The following is a 23,801-nucleotide window of genomic DNA, read 5'->3' on the forward strand; positions in this document are numbered from 1 at the left end:
AGAGACCAAGGCATCTAAACTAAATAAACAAGTCACCTGTACTCTGAATGCAAGCATCTTCTTTCATGGTGTTAGATAGCTATGAGGAACACAATTTTTCCAGAACTTTTGAGATATCTATCTATATCTGAAATGTGCAAATTGCATCCTAACTGGAAATGACCTAACCTAACCATTCAAATCTACTTTTCTTGCTTATTTAATAAAAACTGCAGTTTACCAAAATCTACACAATTTAGACATGGAGCAATGCTACTAGGATATAAAACAGAACAGTATTAAAGAAGAGTATGTTTAGTTTGGGGGAGGTTTGGTGTTTTTTCTTTTTTTTTTTTTTTTCCTTCTTCCAAAGTACAAGTGAAGAATACAAAGAAAATTCTCCAATGTAGAAACAGCTAAATACATACCCTGAGCAATTTTTCAATTTTATTAAGCAGTGTAGGTATAAGATGGAACTGTAAATTTCCCAGTTCTGTTGTCCAGGCAGCATAAGCAGGTAAAAATACCTGATGTGTTGCACTAACCACACGTTCTGAAGGGTCTCCTAAAGCTGAAAGCAGCAGTTCAAAACCCTGGTAAAAGACAGTGAAGAATGCAATTATTTCCCAAAAATTAATATACACATTTTTTACCACTCTGCCTTCAAAAACTCAAAGAGAAAAGTTCTTTATCTTCACTTATGTGAAACATTATTGTTCAGCATTAAGCTGAACTGTAGGTAGGCTTTGTTGCAGCAAAGAAATCTGTATTAGTAAGTGATGATGCCAAACTGGCTAATAATATCAGATGGGCAGTGAAGTGGTATGTTCTTAAAGGCAAATTATGAACTGTTAGAGCAGCTTCTGTATAAGACTTACACCTGAAATTCTAAGGCTACTTGTAGTTTTTCTGTTTTGTCTTGGTGATATGGTAAAATCAACATACATATAAATAATCCATTTTTAAAAGTATCTGGAAAGAATTAATAAAAATGCAGGAATTTAAATGACCCTCTATTATTATACAACATCCCTCATTATTTATGAAGTATCTATAGAAAGCATTTTACAGAATGATAATACATAATGATATACATTATGAATGAATGATATACAGAACCCAAACAAAATGATACCTGTTGATATTTATCTGGATCATCAATATAGCCCATAATGATGCCAAGGCTTTTGATCACAGCTTCTCGTACCAGATCTGCCTTATCTTCCATTAGCATTTGTTGCAGCATGGAAAGTACTAATGAACTACGAATTTCTTTCTGTTTGTAAATGAGAAACACTTTTGTTAAAGCCAATGAAAAAAGAAATGTGGATTTGTACCAACTATAATAAAAAGTTCCCACTTCTATTAGTGCTCACAAACAAAATCCGTTCCTCCAACCATAAACTCATTTATGAATATTACATGTTCAGTTTTCACAGCAGAAGATGGATGAATATAAAATGTCAGTACCTTCATTAGAAAAGGTTTTGGCCTACTAAGCACAGAACTAAGGTCCTTTCATTCGCAAAGAACCAAAAATAACTAACAGCAGTAAAACTACTAAAACTACTAGGCCTAGGCTTAAAGTAATCACTGCATTGCTAAACTGGAGAAATTGGGTTTTAATTTAAGTTCCCTTTCCCCACCCTTTCTCTGAAGCATCAAATTCTAGTTTACCACTGACATAATTTCACTGCTTCTTCTAACTAGCAGCACTCTTGATGTAACATTCCACAGTGTCTCAAGAACGCTACAGTTGGGTGCCAATTCCTTTATCATAGATGGTTTCCTTAATTGATCCTAACTATCTTTTCTTTGCCTCGTTTTTACTGAGATGAATATTCATAGTTTTTAGAAACATTTGATAGCTAGATTAACCTGTATTTCTTCAAAACGAACTATCTCCTTCTTGAAGTGACTTAGTGAATCTCGTGTGTGATACAAAGTAGAAGACAATGTGACTGTCTATGCATAACATACACACTTGATAATATTGAAAATTATACAGGATGCTTACATCATGCATCAGATTTTTTCCTTGCTTTCCCTAGCAGGTATTTGGAGTCTATTAATACTTACTGGAAGGTAAGGTGCTAGAGCTCCACAGGATTCTGCTACCAGCAGCCGTCGCTCTGGGTATTTGTGGTTGATCTGGTAAAGAGAAACAGATGGACTATTTGCTTTGCAGTAACCAGCATTCAAAATGTGGTTAGAATGAACTGCAGAGGGTGCACACCCTGTTAGAGGGGTGTGTCTGCACCTCTTCAACAAACACTGATTGAGCTCACAGAAGTTGCACCTGGGTACTAAGCAAATTCTTACAATGAGGCATAAAAATGAGGCAGTTGTCCCATAAGACATAGCTTACTGTAAGCTTACAGTAGGGAAAGAGTCAGAGAAGCACACATATATGTGAGAAGCATGTACATATAAGCAATAAAAAGGAAAGCAGTGTATGGGCTGCTGTACTCAAAAGAATCTGCATAACTCCTGAACTGGCATGACATGAAAGATTTTGTCTTATGAAGACATTCAGGAGCACTGTTCCTCCAAGAGCTGCACAAGTGCCCTCTAGTGCTCTGAGCCAAGCAGTGTAGCTGAGCTACACTTGGTCTTGCTGAGCAATCAGAGTCAAAAGAAGACATCCGTAGAAGCCTAAATGCATCTGCATTCTGCTCTGAGGTCCAGCATAAATATGTCACACCTCTAAAAACAATTCATATTACCAAGAACCTCTTGATCCTGTGTTATTTCCCCTTTTTACTCAAAGGCTGCTTGAAAATTGTGCCTTACAAATTTAATATTTATTATTGACACTTCGGAATCAAGTGTGCATTCTGGTGGAGTCAGATTTAGCGGTTTGTGTGAGGGTTGTACAATGAAACAATGAAGTGTTTCAATACCTTGTGAATAAAAAGTCTATGGTACCATGCTGAGAGTAAAATGTGATTTTTTTTGATGATTTCAGATAAAATAGGATATGCAGCATTTGGTGCAATTGTTTCTTTCTTGCTAGGTAGTGTATAGCCTTGGTGAGGCAGCCATTTCACCATGAAAAAAGACCAAAGTACTCACTGCCTTCTTTGTCTCTACCCTGAAAGACTTGCCTTCAGTCTGAGATCCCTAAAATCCAGGCCAAATTCTGGCACAAGGAGGACCTTGGGCAGAAACTAGCAGGCCAGGAAATATTCAAAGAAATTGGACATACACTAGTCTGTGGGCCCTGGTGGGGATGTACCCATGAGTGCTCAGGGATCTGGCTGATGTAATTTAAAGAACACTCTTGACAATTAGCAAAATGTTGTGGCAATGAGGGAAATTCCTGAGGACTGGAAGAAAGCAAATGTCACTGCTACCCCCAGAGAACCCCGTAAAACACAGGCCAGACTGCCTCACACGAGCTCCTGGGAAGCTGTTGGAGCAATTGGCCTTACAAAGTATTTCCAAACATCCGAAGGACGAGAAGGTGGCTGGAAATAGCCAGCACGTATTTACATAGAAAAGAAGACACACCCAACCTGACAACTTTCTGAGATGACTGGCTCAGCACATTCAACAATGACTGTTCTGACTCTGACTGCCCTGGTATGAAATTACTGAGAACTCTCTCAAGAATCAAGTGTGGAAAAGGTGATTTCAAAGAGACTTGAATTATCAAATCGTAGGCTTCAGGACTAAACTGAAGTCTCAAGCATAAGAATATTCTTTCAGTGTGTCTATCATTACTTTGCATTCATTCATCAATAGAGCACCTGCAATAATTTTTCAAAGTATGGAGATTTCATAGATGAAAAATATTATGGACAATAAGAGGCTGCTTTAAAACCTTCTAGGCTGTGAAGGTGGTGAGGCACTGGAACAAGTTGCCCAGAGAAGCTGTGGATGCCCCATCCCAGGAAGTGTTCAAGGCCAGGTTGGATGGGGCTTGGAGCTAGTGGTCTTTAAGGTCCCTTCCAACCCCAACTTCTTTATTATTCTGTAAAATCTTTTACTTATGTGCCATATTTTCAAATGCAAATTCCCCACTGGCAGCAGAGACACACATCTTCTTCTGGTGCTCTGCCTACCTGAGGGAAACAGCAAAGACTAGTTTCAGCTGGTTTTAGGTAGTCTGGCATGGCAATATAAATATCACCCCTGACATTGCAAAGACATACTGGAGGAAAAAAGACTGAAATTTCTGTCAGGTGTGTGTTCAGAGGAGTAGCCCTTGGAAACTAAATATAACTAAAAGGATTTATTTTCCTTTTGTCTTTAGTAAGCAGTATTCCAATTTTGGAAGCCAATAACTGGTCACTAGTTTTGAGTGACCCTCTTAGCATTCACAGAGCCTTCAACAAAATTGAGTCAGTTACCAAATTTTACCTACAAAAGAGCAGGTAGAGAGTTTAAAAAGACTAGCCTGATAACTGAGCTCCACAATGTATCAATGAAAAGGATGAATTTCCTGAGGGTCCAGTCCTTTGCATCTGTAGACAGATTTTGGTTGGAGACCAAGAGCATGAATCCTTTTCATGATTTACACATCTACTGCAAAAAGTAGAAAATTATGTCTATACTAGAGCTCCTTCTACAAACTCAAGACTTGTGACAGTGACATTCAGCTGGTATTTTGCTGGAGAAAATAATGACCTGGTTCCAGTACTGCCAAACAAAGCCTGGCAAACTGCCTTAGATAAGTGCACTATGCCATGTGATTTGGCAGTCTGATATGCTGTACTTGTACAGTTGGACTCATTTCTCTTTGGCATCAGCAATTAGCAAGAAGCGGATGAGAAAAAAGTGCTCTTACTGAGGTATGTTTTTTCAAGCACAGTTTAAATTTCATGAGGACTAAGAAAACAAAATGTTGCTCACAAAATTAGGCAAAAATACAGAATTATTTGTATGGCCCCTTTCAAACTACTACTGTCATGAGACCTTCACTTAATCAACAGATACATCAGTCATTCATAACAAGCACAAACGCTGCATATAATTTGTACTTCTACTGTCAGAAAGCATTAAGGCTATTAAAGCTTAGACTTTATTGGGAAACACAGATTGCTGTGTTATGCAAGGAACAGTAGAAAACTACCAGACCAGAAAGACTCCGCCATCAAAGCAGGCATTCCCACTCTGTCATGGCTTAGTTATTCATTGTCTTTTCAGGCAATGATGAACTCCCTTTCCTTCAATGTAAAATAAAACAGATTTTCACCTGAACTCATGTTGTTCTGGTTCTACGCCTCAGACAAACCAGTAAAAACATTTCCATTTGGTTGTTCAGTTATTACTATTAATTTGGATTATCTGTGAAAAAGATCACTGTGATTCTACAAGAGACATGTAAACTTCAGGCTCATCTCACAGGTGCCCTTCTATGAGAGACTTGCTTAGGAGTACTTTGGTCTTCGATTTTCTGTTTAAGAATTGAAAACCAGCTGGTGTGGACACTGCTCCAGAGACTTAATACAACATAAAACCCCCAGCAAATAAAATTTTTGAATGAAATGAATGAAAATGGATTTCCAACAGGCTAGAAGGCAGAGTAAAAATTATAAAGGTATCTACCTAGCAATGTGTTACATAACACTAACGATGAGCATGAGCTTATCTACACTTCACTATAACAAGCTTCTTCAGGTACAAGCAGGTAACTAAAATCTCTCCAAACAGTCTTTAATAAGCTTTCTGCTTCTGAGGTGTTTTTAATGTTAGATAAAAATATATATGATGAGAACAAAGAACATCCAAGTATCTTTCTGAAAACCAAACCCAAAACCTCCCCCTGGAACAAGTAAAACTGAAATTTATGAACTTTTAACTGATTTTGGAGCATAAAGCAAACACTAATCAGTTACCTGCTCCCAACATTGTGGTAAAAGTTCAGCTTCTACACGTGTTGGTCCAACATGTCGGGCAAATGCCACGCACCCAGTCAGTATCATCTGTCTGAAAAGATAAATTTAAGTTTTAACCTGTTTATAAAGTTTTATAATATATAACATACATTCCTTAAGTTAGGTAAAGTGCATGCTGACAGGCAATAGATAGTTGTCTGCAGTCAAGATTTCACACCATCCACACTGACTTAAAGAATAAATTCTAAATTGAAAGCCACTAATATCCCTGCTCATTGCAGAGTGGGGATTTGCATACATGACCTTCAAACATCTCTTCCAACTCAAACTATTCTATGATTTCACCTTGTTTTATATTCAGAATGCATTTTCCAAAATCTTGCAGATTCTCTACTCCATAAACCAGTCTGAGAATCTCTGATTTGGGTATTTCTGATTTTCTAAAGTCTGAGATTGGGAGTCTCTGACTAAATTTCTCATTTAATTCTTAGTACGGAATACTATCATGCAGTAAAAGGATCTAAATTACCTAAGACTATCATACTATCAGTATTTCACTGAAGTAAACTGATTTTATTTAGAAGCATTTGTGAGATTTAATGAACTTTCTTCAGAGCAAGCAGCTTATTTCTTTTATGACATAGTTTTGCAACATTCTGACAAGTTACTGTCATCTCCCACAAAATACTGAACTTCACTCTTGTAAGAAATCTTCTAAAGCCCACTAAAAAATGAAACCAAGTAATCAACCAGCAGGATCTATGATCACCTGTTATTTGTATTCATATTCTTATACTTTTTTAATAATAACTTATACCTGTCATTAAATTTTGCAAGAAATTGCCATTGTTCTATCAATTTTATAGGCACAGAGGTATATATAAAATTTCAGTAAGACTGTACTAAATTGTCATTTGTGGTATTTTATTTAATGAGTGTCTATCTTGCTAAGATGTTTTTACTTCTATTTCTCCTGTTGATAGGATTGGAATAATACCAACTTGGAATGCAATTCACCAATTCTATTTACCTTTAGAGCCTACATGAATTATTAAATATCCAGTTTCAAATGATAATGTGTGGGCATGAGACTCAATTTTATCACCTCCTCAGTAAGATCAGGACACCACTCAGTTTATTATTATTCCTCTGTGAAATGTAAGCCAGAATTAATTTGTTACCATTTTCGTGTCATGTCTAGACTCCTAAATATTTTCTGTACCAATAGCATCCCCTTAAGGTTGAAAGGCAGAGATTCTGCTGGTTATCTTTTAACCCCTTAGAGATCATACTCCATCAAAAAAACTCATTCACTTTAAGAATTTTTAGGAGAAAGATCCTATCAAAAAGTTGTGGCTTTTTATCCCAGCATTCTTTATGCCAACAATCAGAGCAAGCTCTTCTGTGTTGTGCGTGTTTGGGTTTTTTACCTCTACCACATTCACAGAACTAGGCCTTTGATTAAGGAAAAAACAAAAATTATTAGACAAGACTCAAGAAATCAACAGCTGATAGCAATACGGAGACAAAAGCCTGTGGTAATTCTCAGTTCTAGTGCAAACAAAATAGGCATTTGAATTATTGTCTTTGGTTCTATACACTGCACCTCATCACAGACTGAGCAAGAGAATATATATTTTTAAGGCATTAAAAAATAGCAGAACACAGTAATCACTTGATTACTGCGTAATCACTTCTGCATTATAAATGGGATAAAACAAAATATTTTTTCTTAAATATTTTTTTAAAAGTTCCATGAAATCTCAAAATTAAGTCAGATTTCTTTTTGCCTTGCCTAACAAGATGAGAATTTGAAGATATTTCAAAAATATTTTAAAACAAGGTTTTAAATATTTTACTGCAACCTTTTTAAGGGCATATAACAGTCAGCATTTCAGGGAAAGGAAAAGTTGTAAGGATCTGAATAAGAGGTGATTGAAGCAATGTTTTATACTTGCCCTATTAGAGTCAGACATTAATCTCACTTTTTCATGACTCGTAGCCTCCAAACCTAACATTATTGTGCAAAAAGGAAGTTATGTGAACACATTTTTGTTCCTTTGCAGAATAGAATTTGATAGGCATTTTTAGAAGTTGAATGGGACATTAATGAGCAAAGCCATGAGGATACAAGTGGCCTTGTCAAATACAATGTTAGTGTACAAGACTACAGAAATATGCCAAGCACCAAAATGCATCTCACATGGGCAAGAGATATAATCCAGGCTTTCTGCATAATTGTTAACATACTTCAGATATTTGACATTGTAAAACAAAATGCTTTTAATGGGTTAATTCTTAGAAATGCAGTGTCACATTTCAGTCTCTCGCATTTAGCAAATTAAAAATGTCAACTGATCAGCTGCTACATCAAGGTACGATGTAGTAGGCCTGTACAGTACAGTAGAAAGCAAACAAGTAACAAGAGATAATAAACATCATCATTCTGGTGACTAAACCTGAATGTCTTTGCTCACTTCATACTGCATAAGACTTTTAAAATATTATTTAAATGTATTTAGATAAAAACAAAGCAAGCATAATACACTTCCTTACAAATCTATAAATAAAACCCCCCTTAAATTCTGAAAAAGGATGTTCTATTAATTACTGTTCAGAATCTCTTTTATTTCATGGAATCTTAACTGGTTTTCCATCAGGTTATGGAACCTTTAAAAGCAATTATTATTTCTATGTGTGCAAATGTATATTATGTATATGCATGCTTTGTCGTAGAGTTTATGGCAGACTATTTTTCCCAGATTTCTCATGGAAACAAGTTATTTTTATATATAAATCTCTAATTCACAATAAAAATGGAACAAATTCAAGGAAAAAAAAGCTTTTTCTTCTTTCTTAACTGCTGGAAAAGACACACCTAATGCACCTATAGGGGGATATGAAAAGTCTACTTAATAGGCCACCGACTCTGTAACAAATTAATCACAAGAGACTCCAAGTGACATGCAATTTCCTTCCCCTTCAACCAGAAATTATTTTAGCTTCTCAATCCTCTGGGACATTCAAAACATTTCAGAAGCAGACTTCTAATGACTCTGAAGTAGAACCAAGACTGCATCTTTTTGTAATTTCAATCTACATGGTGCCACTATGCTACAAATTGCTTTTGTTTATTTAAGCTTTTTTTTTTTTTTTGTCTCCAAAGCCACGGCTTTCAATTATACCTAATCTCTAAATTTTACCATGGGAACAGTTTAGAAAGATGCCTGAACACTTCAGTTTTGGAGAGTCTCCAAAAGAAATGCTTTCCACCTATTTCATAAAGCCTATTTTGTCTGAAGACAGCCTAGAGCAACAATAGATACAGATGCTTTCCAAAACATCTCTAATGAAAATAATGGAAGATCAAACATGAAAAGTTGTTCCACAGTTAAGAGAAGGAAACATACCAGCTAGGGTACTGTCTTTCAACCTTAAGGATATTCTCATCAAGATCAGTACAAAGTCAGATTTACTGAGCAGCAGGGAAGAATTAAATTTATAGAACAAAAGGTGTAATTTGTTTCAGAAGCTTAACCAAAATGAAACAAAGTCATTAACATTTGTCAGACCTAGATCACTGCTACATTCTTCTGATTTTTTAATTGCCCTTATAGTAATGAGCCATACATAGAAAGAGCACTATTTTCCCTAAAGAAATGTGGTGATCATCTGAACAAACATGTAGATCACTAACACAGGTTTAAAAAGAAAAAAAAAAAAGCTGTTTTGATTTCTACATCAACCAGTGCTAAGAAATACGAAGTTAAAGACCATTTTAACAAAACAATTTAAATTAATCTTTAAACAGAAAAAGGAATTGAAATTACACTGTAGCTTACAAGCACATTCTTACATTTCAGTAACTGGAAGTACAGGTCATGGAAATGGAAAGTCCTGAACTTGGCTTAAATTTGTCAACACTACATAAGCAAAACACCAGCATAAATGAAATTTGTTTAATACCATCCAATAATATCCAATTTTTACTAGTTCTGCTGCTTGCACAGAGAAAAAGGTTCCTGCTTGTCCCATATCACACAAGCGCAAACACACCTTTGCTCATCGTCTGGTCGTTTGATCAAATTGAACAGTATGTGCAGAAGCTGATCTCTCTCTTTGGGTTCAGGATGGAGGCAGGCAGTACACAGTATGAGTGGGATCAATTCCTAAAAAGTTGTGGGTAGGGGAAAACCAAACAAAGTAAAATTGCTTTGGGCATACATTCATTTACTGCAAAAGAAACTAAGAAGATAAATCTAAAATCACATAACATCAAAACAGTTAGAAAAGATACTTTGGAGTCGTGATGTCTTATTAAGTGACTTGAGGAAAGTGAAGGTCTACAAAGGTTAGAATTATTTTCCTGCTAGGAAAAATCAGGGGAGAATCAGCACATGAAATGAAAAGCTCTGAAAAGATTACAATTAACATATGCAGGTCACCTGTAACCAGAATTAGAGGACAATCATGGTTTCAACTGTTTTCACTACCTACTGAACTGAAGCTCCACAGACAACTATGGAATAAAGTTCCTATGAAAAAATGCCACGGAGTTAAAGATTAAAATTTCCAATGAAACATCCACACAGTTTTGCGCACAAGTTTGAAAAAAGAAACATTGAGAAACGTACATTGGTAAAGGTGACTGCAGACAGATTTTGTGTTGACTGACAATTATCTGATTTTTGTAAAGGTTCTATGATTTTTTTTTCCATACAAAAATGATCTCTGAAGCTGAATTTTCTTTCTGGAGCAATTAAAATCCCTTAAAGGAACAAATTACAAAGAAAATACTGTGTAAAACATGGAGAGAAAATATAAGGATCTTTGTAGTGAAGGCCTCCTCCTTTCTAAATATGCCTACAAAGCTCATAGTATTCATTCCCAGAAGAAACAAATGTTTCTAAAACATAGTCTGGAAGTCCCTTCGCTTGACCTTGTTGATGTGAGCTTTTACTCCAACTGAATTTGGAAGCCAGACAGTTTTTAAGTGATTTCATCACACTGGGAGGTCAGGAAAAAAAGAACAAGAAAAACCTCAGCGTCTGGAAAAAAACACAGGCAAGTAATCTGGAGATAACCTTGCACACCTGCTCTGTACTTTGGAGTAATTTTCAGCAGAAGGACTTTTGGTGAATTATTAAGTTGTGACAAATAAGCAGGTGACAGTGGGAAACACACCTAACATTAGCTGGGGAAATTATACAAAACTTGGAAAAACCTGTGGTTGTTTAGAATGACTTTGCAGGGAGGTGCAAATTTCTTCTTGCAGATATTAAAAGAGACCTAATCATGATGTTTTTGTGGACCTGTGGAAACACCACTGACTACATCCTCACTGCTCAACCTGTATTTTCCTAAACAGCAGGAGCTCTATTTATATTAAACATAAAACAGGACTCCATTTTAGAGCAGTGCCTAAGCTAGCCAACTCCTGACAAGCTTCAAGCTTTTTTTGGTTGGGTTTTTTTTTTTTTTTTATTTTACAAGAATTCTACTTGATGTGCTATTTCCATCTCCAAAGATGACCAAGACACAACCTGAACTGTATTTTAACATTCTGTGATTCTGGAAGATATACTGGCAATATTCAACTCATTTATGATACAGGTTAGAGAATTCATGACCGAGGAGACAACATGGAAATATCCTACCTATCACTTAAAAAAAATCTAAAAGGAGAGAAGGAGAAATGAAAAATAAATTTGAATACTTGGAACATTTCCATTTCTTAAATACTTTTAAGAGTAACGGGGGTTGTTTTTAAATAAGCGTAGCACAACACAAAATAACAAGAACTGAAGACTTGCATTAAAGGAACTTTACAAATTAAATTGCATGAACAACTAAATAACTTTCTTCAGCTGAGAGCTTCTTTCCCTTTAGAATCTGCATGTTAGATCTCATTATTTTTGCTTACTTAAGATTTTTGCCCATTGAAAGTTATGAGAAGTCAGAGGGTTTAACCTATTTCACTTCTTTTTTTGACTGCATAAAATTTTCTCTCCTGCAAACGCTGCTTTAATTCAAAATGTCTTGAAAGAATATTACTAAAATAATACCTCCTCAACACCATTCTAAATACCCCTAGTTAAACATTAAACTAAAATCTTTTAAATAGGAAATCTGATTGCAATTTGTAGATAGAGAACAAAATTACTACCATAAAGAATAAAGCTCATTTAAAAACTTAAAGCTAAATAAACATCTGTTACTTTAGTGAAATCTAACTTTCTGAAATCTACTCTAAATTCACATTATTCAACTGCTCTTGCAAGTATTCTTAAATGCTCCTATGAAAAACTTTACAAAGAATATACTACATGAAATGGGACATTGATGGGATTTTTGTTTCATCTGTTGAAACCAACACATCGATTTCACTTTCTTAGTATATTTGAGTACCTACTCAAAAATCTAAACTGCTTACTCAGAACTACTGCTAGATTTTAATGCAGTACTACTAGGTGGGTATTCTTACGGAATTTAAGGACGTTAACATTATCCTTTTTCAGCTGAGTCTGTGTGAAAGGCAAACACCAGAGAATATTCACCTAGAAACTACTGCCTTGTGTCTGAAAGGTAATGAGTAACCTAACAGCATTGACATGGGCAGATACAAGGCTGGTTCTTTACCTTGTGGAAAGCTGGTTATTATAGCTGATGGAATTAGCTGTATTTTCTCGTCCATTGGTCACATTCTCTCATGCATACTATGGGAGAAGAGAGTGTTCTCTGCATCGCTGCATCAGGGCTTCTACAGTTCCTTCTATTAATGGGAGTGGAGAAACAGTGAGAAGTCTCGAACAGTGTTTTCTGTGCTCCCTAAAGCCCTTAGGGACAGGCAGGTAAAACTGGAAGCAAAAGGGACTGTGGCACAAGAAGAACAAAACTGCTCTACAGAGGGATGAAACAGGTCCAGTGAAATCTCCCAAAGACTTATAAGGGGCAGATTCTTCTCAGGACATTCAGGAGCATTAAGAAAAAAAAAAAAACAACCTACTGGTAGGTTTGACCTCATTTCTTCCTGTTGCTAAGGGTCATGCTTTTGATGTAGATTTGTTTTACAAATCTCAGGTTTTTCGTTCTTGAAACCAGCAGGGAAGCTATAGGAAGTAGCAATTTTCCAATAAAACACAGTAAGATTAGTATTTGGCTAGTTTAGATTCAAGAGAAAAGTTCACAACATGGTTATGGAGACTCCATATACTTATTAACTCCATATAGTTATTAATAATCAAGGAGTGGACTTCCAGTGCTATGTGAAACACTCTGCATTTCCTTGGGAAGGAATACCACTTGTGCTGACAGTCATAAAGCAAGAACTTAAGTTTCAAAAAAACCCAACAACTCTCCCTCAACTTAATTTGGGATCCTTCCTAAACATCCTGTTCATCCCCAAGTCCTTCTTTTCTCTTTTGCCTTTGAGTTCAGAACATGAGTTTTGATAGGTCGTGTCAGTGTTGGTTAACAGGAGTGATTAGTGACTCATGACCATAGCAAGAAGAGTGACTTCCAGAGCTTTGATACTGTTTTCCTATTAGATTCCAAGCAGACTGACTCATAACATTGTCAGCACTTGCAGCTTGATGCAATAAAACATTATGTGTCATAGGTCCCACCTCTGCTATTGAAAAGCCAAGTTCGGATCTGAGGCAGTTTATACCTGTGAGCTACCCAGATGAAGAATGGAGAGAAAGAAATTACTTTTGTTTTACTGTGAGGGAAGCTACACGTACAGGTGACTGACAGTCAGTGCTCTGAGGCTGACCTAACACATTGCACAAGAGAACTGAAACAGCCCATCTTCCCTCTGCTCTACTTCTCTGTAACTCTCCATGTAGGTCTCTCCAAAGAAAAACTCACATTTTTCTCACCATATTATCTCTGGACAACTTCATCCCAACTTATGATAACTTGTTCCATTATCTTTGAAAGGGATTCACTATTTGAGTTAAGTTATCAATAAAGGCAACATTTACATGGACATACGGAGTAGCTCTCTCTTCATTATGGACAAAAAAGCATGGCTTTTTAATAGTAATTAATACCATTAAACTATATGCCTACAGCTCTTCCTACATGTTAAAATTATTATGAAAAAATATTAAATTTTGGGGTTTTTTAAGTGCATCATTGTAGTGATCATCTCAGAAGGTAGAAAGGACTTGTCTGTCAGTGTTGTTTCCATCATTATAACAATGTTTTGCTAAACATTCCAACAAGTCTCCTACATCTTACTGCTCTCACTAATTACTGTCTTCTCGCTGGAGTTTGTATAAGCAAAATAATTATTTCAAAGAATAAATTTAACTAGTGTTAAGTGTCAAGACTGGTTACTTCAGTAGGTTCAAATAATAATATTTTTTATTACTCCAAATATTAATGTACTAATATTGCAGGCAACAATATATAAACCAGGATGACATGATCAATTTTGTTAATGTGTGCCTTTTAATCTTCTTTAAGAGTCAATGCTTATATCATGAACCAACACTGTATTAAAATTGTTCTGTAACTCAGCCTCTTGACAACAAGTAAATAAAATGAAATAATCTTATTGTCTGCAACTGAAATTGCTGCAGGTACCAACAAACCACTGACAGGAACTGTCTTGGGCAAGAATGTATTTAAAGTTACAAATTCATTCTTTTAGTTTTAAAATGAAAAAAAAAAAATCATGGGATTACTGCATGACTCAAAACTTTGTGCTACTAATCTTACCAATATTAAAATCAAAGCTCTGATTACCTCTCATAGGGTGAGACTATTATTGCAGGATCCAAAGTAAGCCTCTCAGAGATCCCAAAGGGATGCTTTTACATAAGAATCAATGGTAGGGCGTGGGTGTGAAAAAACTTTCTGCTTCTTTGTCTGTATCTACTGTTTATTTGAAAACACACATACAAAAGTTTGTGATACAAAACCAGCACTGCACGTATACCAGAAAAGGACCAGCAAACAGGCTGTGGTCAATACTACTCCTGTTTTTTAGAGACATAAATAGCAGTAGACTTCTATAGATTAAGTGTTACAGAGTAACAAAGTATTGTAATTGTTCATTTAGATTTCTTTATTCTCCCTTATAATGGGAAATTAAAGTGGTCATCTAGAAGATATCGACAACTGACAATTTTTATGCCCAGCAACATAGGTTTATGTACCTTTATCCATATCCAACCATGATGAAATCTGCTAGACACGACCCCTGGAAGCAAACAATTGAGTATACTGCCAAGATCTGACACAGACTTCTTTTGCATTTCTTTAGCAAAGCCAGTATTTTATGGCTTTTAAAACATAAGACTGAGATGAAAATTTATAGTAAAATACTCTACTGTGCTTTAAGAGACATGCCAGAGAACTGAAGTGCCTTGGTGACATTTATGTGCAGTTACTGCAATTGAATGTGTTTACTTTCAATCTTTAGTGGAGATCTAGTGGAGTTGAGAATGGCATCAATTCAGAGCCTGAAGATTTAACATTATCTTTGCTTCAACTTTACAAACAAATAAAAGCAAAACTTTTGCTCAATAGAGCAAAACTCTCTATTCTTAACATGTTGAACTCTCTATAAATAACAGTTTCTCATTATAACTATAAAGTGGTGCATATTCAGTAAACCATTACTATCATGATTTTGCTAAGTTTGCATAGCACAAAAGAAGTTAAAGACCAACACTGGAATAATGGGTGAGATGAAAGATGTAAATAATTAAATAAAAGTGCTGATTAAGAACAAGAGTAATAAGATCTTAAGCAAAAAGTTTACTCTGGGCCAAACTCCAGTAAAGGATTATATACTGCAGAATATGGAAGATGTACGTACAAACAAGGTTACTCTTGTTTCCTGACAAAAAAACATTGACTTTAACATCTTAATGAGTGAAAAATGAGTATTGAACTGATTCGTTATTACAAAAATTTTAAAAGACTGCTTCTCTCTAATTACATTTTAGCCAAAGGAATTTTTCTATGGTATATGTGCTAACAAATAGAAGGTGGATGATTTTACTTTTGCATTTTTTTGATTGTTAATGTATTTTAAGTGGTAAAATGACAATGGAGAAATCAGATTCTAACATAGATCGATTCTTAGGAACCCAAGCTGCTCATTTTCAAGAAGCTTGATCACAGACTGCATCCCAAACAATGGGCTTTTTTTTTTAAGTATCGGTTTTTAGCATTTTTTACTGGTCATTCCACTTAACTGTTACTTGGATTGCAACATCTCCTTTATTTGTGACTGCATTCATACACAAACCTAAATATTGACATACATGTTTTCAAGGACTTAAGATAACCTAGACATTTGAGATGAAAACAAAATTAAATTTATATGTTGCTACAAGAATTTTGATGATTATGAATTACTTGGAGGCAATTTGCCTGTATGATGCATGATTGATTTTATACAGTTGAACTGCTTTTTTTAGAAACAATTAAAATTATCCCCTCAGCCACCCTACTTGATACTGTGTCTTTCCTTCTTTGTTACCTTCCATTGGAATCTAAACTACAGACACTGAAGAACAATGAAAGATGCACCAATACACAAAAATAAATAATTTCAGAAATGCCAACTATAACATTTGCCAGAACACTTACTACTGGATCAGGCAGGTTGCTACTGACCTTAAGATGCTTAAAAACAGGAAAAATGGTTTCTGAATCTGCTAAAGGACAACAACTACTGAGAGACTGACAGCCTCCGTAAACTCAGTTTCTCCGAAATGAAGATGCATAGCATGTAATTTTCAGCTTAAGATTTTGCAAGCAATTTCAACATGAGGGATGCTTAAAGAACAAAAAGACATTTCAGGGAGTCATCAAAAATTATGTTTAACTCTCATCCTCATATATTGATAGTGTAAGATCTTAAACACGACCATTCTTCTTGTTTCAGAACAGACTGGCGAGAACTTTGCATTGTGATCTGAACCTGTTACACATCTTTCCCAAATTAGTCATCTTTAGGTATATTTTTACACCACTTCTCTGCACAAAAGTCTCATTATAAGATTGTTTACGGATAAGACTCAAAGTTATACCTTGTTGAAGACAGCCTAGTTCTTAGGTTAGCTTTCCATAATTTGATTAGGATAAATACTGACAGATGGTCTACCCAACTTTTCCTTCAAGTTCCACGACTATAGCAGAAAGAACATTAAAATAGTTATAGTAAAAGGTGGCAGGGAACTAAAAAAAGGTATTTTTAAAACAAATTTCAATTACTGAAACATTAAGCATCCCATGTAATCCAATTACTCAATTGTGATTTGCACCTTTTTCAATTAAACTGAAACAGATAATTAAAGGCAAAAATACAGGTAATCAAATGTAACTTTCACTGTAAAACAATGTAGGAAGGAACCAAGTAAGAAACAGATGAAAAGGTCACAAAAATATTCAATACATTACACAGATTAAGCTAAAAGCTGTGAAAAGGAGCCAAAATACCACATCCTGCCAAGCAGAAGGAAGGAAAGGAATAAATAAGAAATCAGAAATTAAGCACTGATCCAGGAACATTCACAGAATTATTGTGAAAGACAGAAGCATTTCCAGAGCACCCAGTTAACACCTCCACCCCCTAAAAAAGAAAGCCTTTTATGAATTTTCAAAACACAGCACATATTTCAAGTTCACCATGTCAGCTGCTGATAATTACTTGTATGGTATAAAAATTTTAGATTACAGGATCAGTACAAATTTCTTGAGGAATTTTCAAAGCCTTAAAATGAATTTATGCAAAACACACGACTAGGTCTACCATACTGTAGGTCCCATCAACAAGGACTAAAACTTGTTCAAAGAGATTTGCTACTTCAAACCCTTTATTTCAGTGTCAACTACAAAGACACTGAATTTTTGTTCGATATCTCTTCAGCTCTTGGGTATTTTTTTACATCTTTGGTAATGTGAAATATTTACACAAAGCAAAACAAAACCAGTCACTTTTTTTTCCTTCCTTTTGTATGCTGTATAGCATGAATGATTATGCAAACCATCACCTTCAGTCACATTCAAAATACACATTATATGTTCATAATTTTTAGTCATTCTCATTTTAAAGTTAAGGAAAACATATAAGCAAGATTGCTCATTTCCTTACAAAGAAGTATTTTTGATGAACCTTTACTTGGTTGATACATGGAGCTTGCAAGAAATGACATTAACATAATTTGTTTGTTGAAAATTATTTTTGTTGTAGCGCTGCAAAAGAACCTGAACATTATTCCTTATCAAAATTGATAGACCAAACAAACCAAACCATGTTTGAACTCATAGCCCCTGTTTTCACAATGCACATTGATATGGTCTTCCCTTGGAAAAACATGTGTGCTAGCATAAACAGATGGACCTACAGTAACAGTCTTGCTGAATGCTAATGGGTGCCTTAAGCAGAGGAAGGAATATTAGGATACCATGCAGGTTTACTGAACTCACCTGACAGAGGTGTAAAACCATTTTCTAGGAGCAGAGATGCATGCACAAAAGTAAGAACATGATTGCAAGTAATAGACTTTCATGGAATTAGACACAACATCTTCAAAATGAACAACAAAATATTGTGATGAAAATAAAAGGCAAAATTTCAGGGCTCCTCACCTCTCGCTTTGCAAGCAGCACATTAGGAACAATATGAGGCAGGCAGCGTCCCAGCATTAACATGACACTTTTCTCACTATCTGCAATCCGAGATACCTAGAAAACCAAGTTGCTTGTTTGCTTTTTTTAGAAGCACAGGAACAGAAAAACACCATTTGAAAGGAATAATAAAAATTGCAGCAGGCTGATCACTTACTAGAAAAGTATTTATTTCCATACACTAAGCTGTAAGTTTTTGATGTGTCAGTACTTTCAAAAGCATGAATCCACTTGTAGAGACTCAAAAGTTCCCAGTAATTACACCACTATCACTAGGTTTCATATTTAGCATAAAATCTGAGAACATATCTTTATTTCTTAACTTTCACGCAGATGGATTAATCTTTCCATGTCTTGTTTCAAAGCAGTTATTGCTTGTTTAACTATCGCTGCCATGCAAAATGAAAGATCTTTTAGTTTATGCCAACTGGAAATATACCTCTGATCCCAAACGGCTGTCTGCTGACATCCGACAGAAAGACAGTAGTGCTTGATGGAAAGCTGGTGACAATTTCCTGAAATATCATCAAAAAGGGAGAGGGGGAAGAAAGAATAAATCAGAAAGGTGATAAAGCAAGTCCTTTCATTCTGGTTTAATCAGCTAGGTAAAATGACACCCAGAAAGCATGTTTAAGTGATTCACACTACAGAAGTTTGAAAATTATCTTTGACTTTTAGGGTGTTTAGTTCGTAGCAAGAAAAAACCCTGAGTGTCCTAATTAAGAAGTTAGTTTTAGTTCCAAAAAATATAACATCTTTCAAACTGCTGCACAGACAAAAATAGGACTTAAGCATGAAGAAAAGGAAGCTTAGGCAATACAAGAGGAAGCATACAATTACGCAAATGGGGTGGGGCGGGCACAGAAATCACATGAAACAATATTTTTGCTTAATGCTCTGATTCTGCAAATTGCATAAAAATGTTTGAGTAGTCAGTCAAGTTATGGGCTTCAGGGTTAAATAGAGTTTGCTCAACTGCCATTATGGGATCTAACTTTGGATTCAAACACTGCCAGAACCTCAAAATCAATCTTAAACTGTTGTCTAAGCCCTCATACAGGGTTCATCTGCACAAGCACTGCCTCATGGCCACATCCAGCACCAGTGCAGCCGAGCTACTCAAAGCCTTAAGCATCCATATCAAACCCTGATAAAAGCTTCAAAACAGCAGTGTCTGAAGAGGGTAATTTGGCAGAAATGTTCTCAGAAAACAATTACTGACCACTACATCAAACAGGCAGGCAGCAGCACCCTATTTTTCCCAGTAATGACGATTTCCTCTGCCTTATCTGAGGCCTTGCACTTAGATGCTAATCTAGCACTGCTTCATCCACTATGTTTAAAGAAGAAAGACAACATTTGTCTTCCAAAATATGCACAGAAAGCATCTCATCCATTTCCATCATCTGCTGTTTGAGTCCTCTGATGACACAGAGGAGGCAACTCCTATTTTTTATGTGGAAATTGGTAACACCTTTGAACCCTCAAAAATATACACAAGCACACAAAGTCCAACACACAAATGATTACATGCATGGACATAGACTTTATCTAATAGATTGAAACATAATACTTCTTACAGTAAATACACCATCATTCACCCTTTTCTAACCGAAAAAGCTCCATAAGAATCAAAGCTCCTACTAACAATTACTTAAACTTATTCAAGAGGACATCAATAAACATACCAGTTTTCCTCTTCTCACTATTAAGAAAATGATGATAACTGAGAATTTTTAATTATTGCATAAAATCTTTTTTTTTTCTTAAGAGTATGGAATATTGAAGTGCATTTTAAATTTTAATGAAGGAAGCTTGTTTTAATTCCATTCAGCTTGGTTTTGCGCAAGGTTCACTTTAAAAAAGTTACTAAACTACTTAAACAGTAGCAAGTTGTAAAAGACCTCTTTCACAATATGTTAGTCCTTATGCTGTAAAATATTCTTGAGTGACAGATTTACAGACTCTGCTCAAGACTGTAGAGTTTTTTTAACACTGGGAGAACATAAGCAAGCACTGCAAAGCAGCAGCTTAACATTAACACAGAGGCAAGGCCTTGGCCAGCCCTTTGCCCATGCTGTCCTTCAACCTGGCATTCATTCTACAGAAAATCAGATCCTTTCCCACTTGGAATCCTAATTAAAATCCTACATAAGGGCAACGTTCCACTACCACTTTGCAGAGAATGAAAAGTAAGTATGACATTATGTCACTGAATTTCCCTGTGGGTTAAATAACAGCAAGCTCTGGGCAGTGTGGATCCTCTTAAAATTGCTGGCTGTACTTGGAGTCCAGAAAGCTTCTCCTTAATGAAGTCTAACAAAATCCTTGATGGCTCTGCTGGACAAAAACAATAAAAGACCAAGGCCTCTTGCACACAAGTCAGTGGCAAGTCTCTTCAAGGGCCAACAGATGCCAGCAGTGAAGATATCCAAATATAAGAAAGTACAATGAATAAAAAGCTCAGGCACTACTATTCTATTCTATATAAGTGTGGGACAAAAGAGACAATTCATTCCAAAAGCCAGGACTGCTGTATACAGAAAACACCTTGTATTTGGTGCAAATTACCACACACCTCAAATTAGTTGAATAAACACATGTGGTGCAGTCTATTTAAACCACTGCTAGTGCTTTGCACTGCCATCTGTTAACTGAGGCATTTTTCCAGTGATGGCCATGTCCTCATTTGCCAGCATGCACACACAGCTGCTCTGAGTGGAGTCACACAAGGCAGGCTAACTTCCCCTTCTCTCTTCCCATCTGGGCAAGATTTATGCCAAGAAAACAGTCTATAGATACAGTAGTAATGATCTTGCCTTTCAGGATAGAGTCTTAGTTGTTAACCCTTCTTAGTACATTTTGAGTGATTGATAATAATTGTCTTCTGTAAATAAACATGGATTGAAATCCATAAATATCCAGCATTTCCATTGTGCTGCTTCTCGCACAAATCTCAAAACATTTAACAAATAATCTGTTTATTCAGTGAAAAAAAATACTGCATTATTACAAACCTAGGGCATAATCCAGGAAAAAAAATTAGTACTAGATACTGGTCTATAAAACACTGTATCAAATATATTTTCCTCTGACCCTTTGCTGACATATTAAGCCCAAAGCAGAGTACAAAAATAGCTACATATTACACGTGCATTATTTATTTCTGCAGTGAACTGCATTTGAGGGGACTTGTGAATTAAACTCAATGGGGATTCACAGCTTCATTGAACTACTTTTCAAATAAATCTATGTGCAGTTATAGCTAAAACAACTGTGAGCAGCAGAACAAATGCTGTTCTTCTAGCCTCTACCGTCATAAATTCCACTGGAAATACAGAGTTCATTCCTCACTCAGTGATTTAATCCTATTTTGATATACACCCTCACTATCCCCAAACCATCAATCTAGTATTCATGCACTTAATGCCACCCAGCACTCATCATTAATCTGAGCAAGAAGAAACTTGCAACAAGCCAAATGAAAGTAGGTAGACAGGTATATAGCAACAGCTCGAAGTTTTGATTACTACATAGTCTGGATTTTTAGCTAGGATATGAAAGAAACTTAAAGAAAAAAATCTGAAAGCTTACATCGAACCACTGACCACTTTCCAGAAAAATCTAAGCTGTTCTACTTTCCTGTTACACACTAGTATAGTCAACTAAGAGAGAAATTTTTATGTGACTCCAAAGTATTATATTCAGAAATCTTTCCTCCTGTCCAATTCTTAAAGTTAAGCTATCACTGAAAAAGTAGCCCTGACCCTCGAACTTAGTGCAAGAAGTACAGAAAATCCAGAAAAAGCAGGATTCTTAGGGTTTGCAAGAAAAGGTAATTACTAGCAGGGTTAGCAACTCCTTTTTTTCAGGCGTTCCTTTTCTCCCCCCCACTGCAAGCTTGCATTTATTTTTCCATCTGCACAGAATATCACACGGATTTCTACTTGGAATTTTCAGATGGAAAGATAATTCTAGAAACAAATTACAGTATCAAAACCAGTAAAAGCTCACTAAGGGACAAAAGACAAAGCTGGATGGCTGCCTGCTTCCCTACAAACAGAAACAGTAAGATCATAAGGTGAGGTACTTGCATATCTTTGTCTGCAGTGGTAACAATTACAAATTGTACATACCCTCACTATGTTTGTGGTCCGTGCTACTTCTGATGACTACAGTGGTTTATCTCACTTAATGAACAAATCACTTCTCCTTTTCACTATAAAAACACTTGTACAGGTTGAAAGGGCTTTCTCAAGAACACTTACAAGCACCAAGTAGTAACACAACACGAATACCCTAATTTAGTTAAAACAATCATAGCTACCCAGTGAAGGCTTGCCCCAAAATCAAAACTCAAAAAAGCAGTATGCCATTAGATATCTTTCTGATAGTTATAAAATAAGTAAATGAAAAACAGTACTGCTCTCTAGGAGAGTTATACACATCTACACAGAAAAAGAAAAAAAAATTTCCCAACTTTTCAACACTTCAAGCAGAAGAGAATTATTACATTAAAATTTAAAAGAGAACAGATCTCTCTTGTCTTCCCATTCCTTATTCTGATTTTACCAATTTTTTTGTTGCAACAAACAGGGCTGGGTTTAGAAACAAGTAGAAAGTGAAAAGAATTTCTGCAACTTAATACTGAAACTGTAGGTTTGTCATATGTACTCCTTCCTAAAGAGATTAGGAACAATATAAAAATATCAGCACTGTACCCTAGAGCTATGTTAAGTCTTTTATTTGCCTTCAAAACACAAATGATCTATTCAATTTGGCAGAAATTCACTGTTAGAAAAATATCTACTCACTTTACAAGAATTTTTAATAATACCATGCAGTTTACAACTTATCACTAACCTATTAGGTTTATCAAAGTGGACTGCAGCTTTAGATGATGGAGGACATGAGGACAGTTTCTCTGTCTCTTTAGAGGGCACAGAATTTAGCATATCATCTTTAGAAGTCCTTGAATCCACTTCAGCTGATAAAGCAAGGCTTGTTTCCTCAATGTTTCCATGTTTACTGTCATTCTCAGAGCTCTTGATATCCAAGTACCGTCCATTGTCCTCTGAGACTGTGAGAGGCACTTGTTTTAAAGAAGGATGGGGAGCTACACCATAAACAGTTGACACAGAAAAGTTTTCATTCTTGAGAAGATCTATTTCACTGAAAAAGCAAAACATGAAATATTTTTGTAGCTTTCATGCAAATGCTGTTCAAATCACACCACTGCAGCACAGAAATAAACACAACATGCTGAAGAGCTCAACATACTCTTGAATTCATGTATGTTTAAGAATTCCTATAACAGAAATAACT

General features: G+C 35.7%; 1 protein-coding gene across 1 annotated transcript in view; it reads right to left on the reverse strand.

The window, feature by feature from the left end:
- Window positions 1–23,801, reverse strand: part of RELCH (RAB11 binding and LisH domain, coiled-coil and HEAT repeat containing) — a 76,364-nt gene that overhangs the window by 24,073 nt on the left and 28,490 nt on the right. The window contains 9 exon segments of the mRNA XM_038124521.1: window positions 408–572; window positions 1,115–1,255; window positions 2,059–2,130; window positions 5,823–5,913; window positions 9,879–9,991; window positions 18,276–18,299; window positions 18,438–18,533; window positions 18,916–18,991; window positions 23,340–23,648. Coding sequence (XP_037980449.1) covers window positions 408–572; window positions 1,115–1,255; window positions 2,059–2,130; window positions 5,823–5,913; window positions 9,879–9,991; window positions 18,276–18,299; window positions 18,438–18,533; window positions 18,916–18,991; window positions 23,340–23,648 — 1,087 coding nt within the window.

This window comes from Motacilla alba, chromosome 2 (genome assembly GCF_015832195.1).
Source record: "Motacilla alba alba isolate MOTALB_02 chromosome 2, Motacilla_alba_V1.0_pri, whole genome shotgun sequence".
In the NCBI taxonomy this organism is placed as follows: Eukaryota; Metazoa; Chordata; class Aves; order Passeriformes; family Motacillidae; genus Motacilla; species Motacilla alba.